We start from the raw sequence: 10759 nt of genomic DNA, 5'->3' as shown, positions 1-10759 counted from the left end.
TTTAGCTACATCGAAATCTCCTTCAGCTTGGGCTAGGGCATTCCCACACGTGTCCGTGTGTAGGACGTTGGCTGTTTCATTCCTCGAGCGCACTGCGTCTAGACAGAAGAGGTACCATATCCGCCTATACAGAGTCGCAACAGCGACATCGTAGTTACCTTTTCGAGCGTTAACAGAGAGAGAGCGAGAGCGAGCGTTCTTCTTAGCAGAGTCATGACGGCCCTATTAGTACTACCACGACCCATTGCCAGGCTCCCCACCCTGCGCTCCCACCATCGCATCGCCTTTCTCCAAAGGTACCACTATTGCATCCTCCAATGCTTGCTTTCCCAAGTATTGGATTCGTTTCTTCCCTCTTCTCTCGTGTTCCTGGTTGATAATCCAAATCGATTCGATACTTCGGTCTGCAGATCCTACAAACTCGGCCCAACGTCGCGAGTAACCGCCATGTCGTCGTCGTCGTCGTCGTCCGATCCGTCGCTGGAGACGGTGGCGCCCCGCGCGGCCGTCACCAGCGAGCGGAAGCTCAACCCTGACCTGCAGGAGCAGGTGCCTAAGCCATGTACGTATATATCCCTTTCCCCTCCTTCAACTTGGTCAGGACTCAGAATGTTCAGAGATCGGTGGGAATCCCTCTGCCTATCTCCCGTTCTTTGTGGTGTTCGTTAACCGATGGAGTGACGACCAAGGCGCCGCCCAGTAACAAGAAAAGAGCCGTGGGCGATCCATCGTCGCTTCTGCCACTGTCACTTCATTGGTTAAGCCTGAAAAATGTTCTGTTTCTGGTCATCGTCGCTGTCTCTTCATTGGTTAGCCTGAAACATGTTCTGTTTCTGGTCAAATAGCCGCGACTCGAAAGAGTTCAATACTTTTGTTCTCTGATCAGCTGACCTGTTAGCAGAACCATGCATTGTTTAACATCCGATGAATTTGCAGAGCTCCGATACGTTTAATTTTCTTTTTTTACTGCATCGATCTCTGAGCTCGCATCGCATATACACTATATGCAGACCTCGCGAGAGCCATGGCGGCGGTGGACCCGAGCCACCCGGAGGGAACCAGGGGGAGGGACACCCGCGGTATGAGCGTGCTCCAGCAGCATGTCGCCTTCTTCGACAGCAACGGCGACGGGATCGTCTATCCATGGGAGACTTTCAAAGGTACGTCACGCTCGTCTCGCTATATATCATTGGTTGACAGTTTTATTCAGTCCGGTGTTTCCAGTTTTGGACAAGCCGTCAGATATGATGATATCGCACTCTCCTTTTTTGTCCCGGTGAGATTTATCCAGTTGACACTAATACCTTATTTTTGGGACACCTACGTCCTTGTTATTTCAGGCATGCGAGCAATAGGGCTTGGGTTCCCTACATCCCTAGCCACCGCATTTTTCATCAACCTCGTCATGAGTTATCCTACTCAACCGGTAAGCAGGGCATCTTCATTCACACCATTTCAGCTATATGAAAGATACGAGATTGCAAGTCATGACCCCCCTGATTCCTACATCAACCCTTGACTTTTTTTCTAAGATTGTTTGATCAGATTGTAGGAGAAAAAACTAAGAGCATGGAGTCAACGATTTTTTATTACATATAATGAAAATAAATTCTTACCAACATTTCTATTGGATTAAATCCTACTCGTATTACGTATCAATACAACGAAAGTTGGCAGAAAATCATAAGGGTTACGATCCTCCAAATTTCGTATGGGAGTCCTTTGAATCAAAGAGATCCATTACATCCTCATTTAAGTCTCCCAGTTCTAACTACGGCCTGGAGTCTCAAATGAATGAAATTATGTGTTTGTTAATTCATATGAACTTGGAAACATGGGAGTTAAAAAGTATATCACTTCCATTAGGCCCAGTTTGCAGTTGTTGTATTGAACTGCATTGCACATTATAATTTGGTCAGTTAGGACAGATTTCCACGACTACACCTTAATGTGAGCTGTTTCAACTAACTTCCATAAACTAAATAAAAGCACTATAAAACGTCTTTTAAGAAAGTAACACCAATGCCAAACGAAGCCTTTATTAGGGAGACATGAATTTATGTTTTGTTTTTTGATTGTAGAGTTGGGTACCTTCCCCTCTGCTCTCAATCCATATAAAGAACATCCACAAGGCCAAGCATGGGAGTGATTCTGAAACATATGACACCGAAGGGAGGTATGCCCCCCTCTTCCAAAAAACACAATTTATCACCAATTCAAATATCATATTTCTAACTAACTTTTCCTACTCTCCGCATAGGTTTGACCCATCAAAATTTGATGCTATATTCAGTAAGTTTGGTCGAACTCATCCAAATGCTCTGACAGAAGATGAGATTAACACCATGCTCAAAAGCAACCGTAATATGTATGATTTTCTGGGATGGTAAGTGCAATTCTGAATTAGCAATACTCTTTGCTCTTTGGTACTCATTTCAGTTACATTTTCTTAGAAAATGTGAATTCAATGTTCAAAACTTTTTTCTAGAAAGGCATATAGTTACTCCATACACGATACTTCTGATAGTCTCCTTCGAGTATTTTTCAGTCCTGCAAGTTGTGTCCATTTGAAGCCTGTCCTTGAAAACTTGTATGTTTTCTAGGCGTTGAAAAGTATAATATGTGAATATACTTATCACCCCAGCTTGTTCACACAGGGGCGCTGCCATCCTAGAATGGAAGATACTGTACAAAGTGGGAAAGGACAAAGAAGGCCTCTTGCAACGCGAGACCGTCAGGGGCGTCTTCGATGGCAGCCTGTTCGAGCGACTTCAGGACAGCAAGAAATCTTCCTAAAAATTCGTTGTTCAGAGCAGTGTGTTGTCAATAAGACATCTTCACTTGGAAATCCTTGCTTGCCTTAATTTGAGTTGTACACGTCGAGTAAAAAGTGTTTGGATCCGTTTATAGAGGCATGGACATTTTTAGTTTACATATGTAAGTGCACAAAAGGTTTACATTGAACTTGTAATGTGCATTCATGAATCATCCTTGCCTCACATAAATTGTTTAGAATATACTTACCTCGTTTTTTTTTTAAATGAAAGCATCATCCCAGCCTAGCGATGCACACAACCTTTATTCATTATTAATCAGCAACTGCTAGCAAAAGCCATACAAAGATAATACAAGCCAAAGCAGCCAACACAACACCACTGCCACCGAGCACGGCGATAGCAGGCCATCGCCTCCTCCCCAACAGGATCTGGAAACGACCGAACTGCCCCAACAAGCGTGGACCTAGATCTTCCCCAGCATATACGCGTAGCTGCGCCAATGCGCTCCCTCCGGATGACGCCGCCTCCGCTACCTTCCACCAACCCATCTTAAAGAGTGTAGATCGATGTGAAGACTCTCGCCACACCAGCCACCGAAACCACCACGGTGCCAAGCAACACCACCTCCTTGCGCGCGATCATCTTTGCGTGTTGCCGATACACCACAACACCATGCCGTTGAGTACCACTGGCCTACATAGCTTGAATTATCTGCAAATTCTATCGTGTGTAACCTCTGTCGAACTCAACGTAGCACCTGTCAGCCAAGCATGATTTGACATCTCCGCCGAAACTTTGTGCAAGACGAAGTCGCCCCATTGTTGCCACCAACATACCACATGACCCTCCAGCCGCATCTGACTCCAAAAATGATGCCCTCAAGAGGGTCATGGCCTGTGTATACCACCATCGTTCGATCCGGGGCACCGGATCTAAGGTTCCCCCTGGAGCAAATACGGGAGGAAGACGAGCACTCGATGCCACGACCACGCCTCAAGAGGACAATGATGCCCGCGGACAACGTCGTGGCCGGCTCCGGCCAAAACCAGGAGCGAACTTTCACTCAGCACTGACTCGCCGACACCCTCCGGTCAATTGGTACACCGTCAGTCACCTTGTCGCCTGCCAATCCCCACTACGCAGGGCTGCCCCATCCTCATCGTTGACGTGTGTTTTTCTTATCTTATTGTCGTGCCAATAATATTCAGTTTGGGGCATCATTAATAGACGTTGAAAACATGCCAGCAAATTATTGTTAGAAACCATTGGAAAATCACCATTTTCTGAAACTAATGAAGGGGCAGACCTCCTCCACTACCACATTCATTCCCTACTTCAATCCCCATCGCTTGCAGCGTTCCAATGAGCATTATATTATTTTTTAGCCTCTCCAAATTGGGTTCAACCTTGCTTTTTAGAGTTTTTACCGTGAATGTACATTAGAGCCAATATTCTTGTTGGACCCATCCAAAGTAGTTACGCGTACATTTCTTTGTTCTGAAATAATTGGATCAATCGGCGACGTGAATTCATGGATACATGTGTGAGAAATGACCACTACATTTCATTAAGATCCTCTCTTTCTGCCTTCATAGATTCATTCACATGCTGAAACTAAGACAAAACAAGTTACAATATCATGAAAGGGCAAGGATTCCACCTAGAGAGAGAGAGAGAGAGAGAGGGGGGGTGAATAGACGGTTTAAAACTTTTACGATATTGGCTTAACAAATACGGAATAAAACTAGCGTTTAATTTATCAAGCATAAAACCTGTATATATACTACGGTTCACCTATGTGCACCAACAACTTGTGTTAAGCAACACAAGCAACTATCACTAGTGGAAAACAGGCCTTTTGATCCGGGTGGTTAGGGCCTTTTGTCGCGGGCGGCCAGCCGCGACAAGCAAGGCGCGATAAAAGGGAGGCCTTTTATCCCGGGTCACTTACGACCCGCGACATAAGGTCCACCACGTGGCAGCCGCCCGGCGCGCAGGGCACAGGCCCTTTTGTCGCGGGCGGTATTACCACCCGCGACAAAAGGCCCTCTACGTGGCGCGCGCACAACGCTTCGCTTTAGGGTTTGAGGGGTGCAGCACCCCTCCCCCCGCCACCGACCGCCTGTTATATCATTTTTTTCGTTCGAAAATAAAAGTTGCATATATTTGTACGCTACTAGAAATTGTACACGTTCATTCAATATATATATATATATAGATCGATCAAACAAATGTTGGAAGCAAAAGTCGATTCCTCTTTACATGTAGCCCTTACATATATATATATACATTTAGCTCACGATCGACAAGCGGTACTAACGACCGTCTATTTGGAGGTAGAGCATCTATTTGGACTAAACAAGCCTTTGTTGTTTAGTACATCTTTAATCAAAAGTCCCGCCAGTTCCTCCGCGATTCCTAGTGCGTGTTCCTTTGGTTGGAGTCTGTCCCGCATGAAGTCGACCTATATACGAAAATGAGATGAGTATGACTATATCAGTCTTGATAACGAAATATTGATGATAATAAATAAAGTTGTGAACTTACGTTGAATTTATTATTGTTCTGCTTCTCGATGGTTAACATGCGAATGGACTCGCAAACGTAGTATCCACATAGATTCGTCCCTTGTGGCTGCTGGGGGCACGGTACAGGAGTAAATGTTAGCTTCTCTGCCTGGGTTTCGTTCTTACGATGTCTCTTGAAAGCGGTCCAAGCCCTGCCGTGCAAAAGAATGATTGAATGAGTGGATAATTAATTGATATCTCACGAATGATAAAGCGCGGCGATGAAGGAAATTACACTTGGAGCAACTTCGCAAGTCCTGGAACCCGTCCACGCCTCTACTCGGTGGGTCTTTTACCTCAACTATTCCCTTATCGAGGTTGAATGTCTAGTAGAATCCAGTGGAAGTCTGCACATGTTATGCATATACGTCAGGAATTACACTTAACATCGAGTAAGAAAAATTGAATGTGCATAAAGATCATTAAGACTCTCACTCGTAGTTGTAAGGAAACAATATTGAATCACAGAAATATTGCTCCCCCAAAAACCTTAGTAGGTTTCCCCGTTTCTTGGGCATTAAACTTTACCGTTTGAACATGTACTTTATCCGGGTCAATAAACCCAATATTGATAATATTATTACTTTTGCATTCACCGATCTTCGATCCGCATAAGAGAACACATAAGATATAATGAGTATATATATGCAATGAAAACGAACATGAACTGAATGAAAATGAACTTATATGTAGTTAACAACTTACAAGCAATAGCAACTCATGAGAGATTTGTCGAGGGCATCTAGATTGAATAACTGCCGAGTTCATTCATCTCAATATGGATCTCCTCCTTTCGGTAGTAATATTCCCATGGTATACTCGCCACGATGAACCTTATGTTCTCCTTGCATGCATCAAGGTACCACCGATGCAAATTCCGCATATGTGTTGGCGGTTTAAGCAGCTGCTCTGTGCTGACCAAGTCGGCCCCGTAGACAAATTTAGGAGCTATATCAGCGATAGGTACTGCAGACATCTGCTGCATACATCAATTCCTCCACGGTAACGTCACAGGCAGCCGCTAGCTTTGCAGCTTCTTCCATATTGAAACCACCATGTTCCTGGTACAGCTTGGGAACATTAAACACTTTGAGTGCTGGGATCGATTGTTTGGGCTGAGCACCGAGGAGGGGAACTTCCTTTCTCTTTTTGCCTTTTGTCGTTTGCTTGGCCTTGAGGGGTGCACTTGTTGAAGTTGACTTATTCTCAGTTGCACTTCTAGCCGATGATTTGCTCGTGCCGACAATGTCCTTCTCCTTAGCCTTTTCAAGCATTCTTTGTGTCAATTACCTTCGCAAGAGTGCGTGTATAGTCATCCTTCTTCTCGTGTAAGTCATACTGCGATGGTGTGTTCAGAAAACTAGTAGCATATGCTATTTGCTTCTCTGTGTATGGCTCGGCGCCGGAGGTTTTGGCTTATGAAAAAAATCATAATTGATTTTCTTAACAATGGCATCATTTTCCTCCGGGGTACGATCGTAAGGACGGGGGGAGGAACCTTTGGTACTTTTGGGAGGGGCGACCTCTTGGGGACAGGACTCTTGAAACGCTTCCGGCTGGGTGCATTCCGAGTCTTTTTGGGCGGAGGCGGCGGCGCTGGAGATGGAGATGGACTACCGATGTCGTGGTCGACGTCGTACCCACGGGGTGATGGTGGCGACATGTGATCAGTAGGAGGAGGTGATGGTGGCCTGCGATCACCTGGAGGAGGTGATGGTGACCTCGCCGGGACGACCGGTACTAGGTGCTACCCGGCTCGGCAGCTTGATGTTCTTCTTTTCCCAGAGAATGATTTCTCCCAGCACCTCTCTGAGTGTAAGCCCCCCATCACCTCCAGGGATATCGAGCTCCAATGTCCCCCACGACGGGACAACCGAATCCACCCCGACACGAGCATAGCCAGCTGGAATCGGATTGCCATGCCATGTTGCCGGCTCACCTTCAGGTCCAAATGCCGGTAAGACATAGCCGACCGCCACCTTAACGAAACCTTCCCGAACACCTCATGGAGATCACAAGGTGTTTGCTCCTTGATTCCATCCAAGGGGTCGCCAGGACCGGCATCTATCATCATCCGTGTAGGAGGGGCCTCCGAGTCGGCCACGCTGCTGTCTCGTCGCCGAGATATTTCAGCGGTATTATCCGGCGGGCGCCGTCCTTTTAGTTCATTTATCTCCCGCTGCTCGCTGCTGAAGCTCCCGCTGCTGCTGGTCAAGTCGGCGTTGGAACTCGGCCATCCGGTCATTCCGCACCTCCAGGCTGGCGTTGTTTAGCTCTCGCTCGGCTTCTATAAGTCTCCGCGTCGGCCGGAAACCCAAGCGACCACGGAACACTAGGGCCGAAGCCTCTTGTTCGTCCTCCCTTCTCGGGATTACCGAGGACAAGCGTCGACAAGTCTTTCTCTCTATCGGGAGCAAACTTTAGTTTTCCCGCCTTTATATCTGTCGTCACTTCAATCCATTTTTGCCTGGGTACCCTAACCCTGGTGTCACTTTCAACAATGTTCCCTGTCTTCATGTCATACTCACGGCCATGCGCGAGGAACCAATTTCGAGCCCTTGTGTCCCATCCTTCTCGCGTGGGTTCGGAGTGATCCCGTTCAGCTCCATCTCAGCCTCTTGTGCATCCCACTTAGGCATGGCTCTTCCGTAGCCCCCTCGCCCCGTATGATGGTGATACTTCTTCTCGCTTGCATTCTTCTTGTTTTTCGCTGACAGGTTCACAGACCTCCTCCGATTCTTTGTACCTCACAAATTCTTCCCGATTATGCTCCTGCTTCGCTAGGTAGTTCTCGAATAATGGAGGCTTCTTGTCTTTCTTATAATTTTTCCATAACCGGTTCTTATACGCCCGGAAAAGTTCCCCCATCTTCTTAAGAGCCCATTTCTTCACTAGCTCTCGCCGCTTAGCATTCTCGGACTCCGATCCCAAATCCGGCAAAGTGAAATGTGCCATCAGGTCTCCGAAAAGTGTGTCTTTGTACCTATCGGCAACCTGATTTTCGGACACATTCTTCGTCTTGTTCCATTCTCCGACGAGTGATCGGGACACGATCTCTAACCACAACTCCGCACTGATTTTTGAACTTCACTCCGACATTCTCGGGTACCACCGGTTGGCCTTCCGGTGATATAGCTTCAATTGTGAAGTGGTCTTTCTTGGTCAACTTCTTTGCCGGGCCTCGTTTCTCTATCTTATCTTCGGAGGCCTAAGAGAATACATATAGAATTGCATTAATGCCTCTATACTAATGCCTCAATACATATGTACATATAGAATTCCATTAATACCTCGTCACCGGAGCCGTCGTTGGCTTCTCCGTCACCGGAGCCGTCGGCTTCTCCGTCACCGGAGCCGTCGGCTTCTCCATGACCGGAGCCGTCGGGTTCTCCATGACCGGAGCCGTCGGCTTCTCCATCACCGGAGCCGGCTCGGTCGGCTTCTGTACCATCGCGGATTATGTCCGCGAATATGTCTTCCTGTTCCAAGTCCCGTTCGAATTGATCCATTGTTTCGCAAAAGAATTAAATCGATAAGTAAATGTTCAAACACAAACCAAACCCTAACCCTAATCAAACACAAACCAAACCCTAACCCTAATCGGCGACACGTGTTTGCGAGAGGGAGAGGGTGTCGGCGACACGTGTTTGCGAGAGGGAGAGGGTGTCGGCGACGCGTGTTTGCGAGAGGGAGAGTGTGTCGGCGACGCGTGTTTGCGAGAGGGAGATGGTGTCGGCGACGCGTGTTTGCGAGAGGGAGAGGGTGTCGGCGACGCGTGTTTGCGAGAGAGGGAGAGAGGGTGTCGGCGACGCGTTTTTGCGAGAGAGAGAGAGAGAGAGGGTGTCGGCGTCGGTTGTTCGCGAGAAGGGAGAGAAGAGGGGAGTTGCGGCGTCGATGGTTTTCGCGAGAGGGCGAGAAAAGAGGGAGTTGCGGCGTCGGTGTCGGCGTCGGTACTATACTAACTATATACAAAGAGGGAGTTGCGGCGTCGGTGTCGGCGTCGGTACTAACTAAAAAATACTAACTAAATAGATACAACAAACTTAAACTAACTAACTAAAAAATACTTTAAAAAACTTAAACTAACTAAATACAAAATACTAACTAAATAGATACAACAAACTAAATAGATACAACAAACTTAAACTAACTAACTAAAAAATACTTACAAAAAACTTAAACTAACTAACTAAAAAATACTTACAAAAAACTTAAACTAACTAACTAAAAACTACTTACAAAAAACTTAAACTAACTAACTAATAATTAACTCAAAAAAAAAAAAGGGCCGGGGGTCGGCACGGCGGGGCGGCGCCGGGGGTCTACCTGCGTGGAGGGCGCGGCGGCGGGGGCGGCGCCGGGGGTCGGCACGGCGGGGCGGCGCCGGGGTCGGCACGGCGGGCGGCGCCGGGGGTCGGCACGGCGCGCGGCAGTGCGCCACCGGCGGCGGCGCGCGCGGCACGCAGAGCCGGCGCGGACGGGCGCGGCGGCTCGGACGGGCGCGGCGGGGCGGAGAGGGCGCCGGAGGAGCTCGAGGCGGCGACGGCGGCGACGGCGGGCGGCGGTGGATTTCGGCAGCCTGACAGCGCGATTTTTGCAAAGGAAAATGGCCTCCGGGTGTCGCGGGTGGGGGCTCCGCCCGCGGCGGTAGGTATTTATACCTAGGGCCTTTTGTCGCGGGTGGGGGCTTGACCCGCGACAAAAGACCCCCCTTTTGTCGCGGGTCAAGCCCCCACCCGCGACAAAAGGGGTCTTTATCGCGGGCCGTGGCTCGACCCGCGACAAAAGGGGGTGGGAGGGGGAGGCGGCCGATCCGCGTGAAGCGCATCCAACGGCTCCGGCCGTTTGAATCCAACGGCCTGGAGCCGTTGGACGCGGATCAGGCCTGGACCGTTTTTGTTTTTCTGTTTTTTCCTGTTTTTTGTTTTTCTGTTTTTTTTAATAAAAACTATTATTTCAATAACTTTTAAATGGTAACTCAAAAAGAAAAGTGTTATATATGAAAATTGATCAGAAAAATCCAATGAACGCGTGGGCTGGGATTGAGGGTAGCGCAGGCGGGGGCCACGATAGGCCAGGACGCTCTGGAGAGTCCGGCCGCGCCACCACATCCGACGGCCGGCCTCGTTGAAGTTCGAAGGAGGCGGGCCGTCCTCCTCGTACACGGCAACCGCCCTCTCACGCCGATTGATGAAGAAGCTGTCCCAAGTCGGGCTGTAGTCGGGATGCCACCGGGGATTCCTCCGCTGCTCGGGAGTGAGCTCGAAATAGTAGTGGTTCGTGATGGCCATCTCGCGTGGCACACCTACGGGGATAGGAGGGACCGGTACGCCTCCGACGCTCGGCAACCAGCCGGTCGGGACGCGGTAGCCGGGCGGGCAGGGGTAGTTCGAGGCGCAAAGCGCCTCCGCCTCC

General features: G+C 48.6%; 1 protein-coding gene across 1 annotated transcript; it reads left to right on the top strand.

The window, feature by feature from the left end:
- Positions 1-254: 254 nt before the first annotated feature.
- LOC124696820 (peroxygenase-like) lies at positions 255-2904 on the top strand. Its single transcript, XM_047229480.1, has 7 exons — positions 255-296; positions 411-562; positions 1011-1160; positions 1341-1426; positions 2082-2176; positions 2261-2386; positions 2658-2904. Exons 2-7 carry the CDS (start codon positions 448-450, stop codon positions 2794-2796), a joined length of 711 nt encoding a protein of 236 aa, XP_047085436.1. The 5' UTR covers positions 255-296; positions 411-447; the 3' UTR covers positions 2797-2904.
- The last annotated feature ends 7855 nt before the right edge of the window (positions 2905-10759 follow it).

Source organism: Lolium rigidum, chromosome 3 (genome assembly GCF_022539505.1).
Source record: "Lolium rigidum isolate FL_2022 chromosome 3, APGP_CSIRO_Lrig_0.1, whole genome shotgun sequence".
NCBI lineage: Eukaryota > Viridiplantae > Streptophyta > Magnoliopsida > Poales > Poaceae > Lolium > Lolium rigidum.
Note: the sequence above shows the minus strand (reverse complement) of the source record. Positions and strands in the feature narration are given on the sequence as shown.

Bases quoted from the DNA above. Each gene is read 5' to 3' on its own strand.
- LOC124696820 (XM_047229480.1), top strand. From the start codon at position 448: ATGTCGTCGTCGTCGTCGTCGTCCGATCCGTCGCTGGAGACGGTGGCG. The intron at 563-1,010 runs GTACGTATATAT...CACTATATGCAG, and splicing joins GGAGCAGGTGCCTAAGCCAT to ACCTCGCGAGAGCCATGGCG. The intron at 1,161-1,340 runs GTACGTCACGCT...TTGTTATTTCAG, and splicing joins TCCATGGGAGACTTTCAAAG to GCATGCGAGCAATAGGGCTT.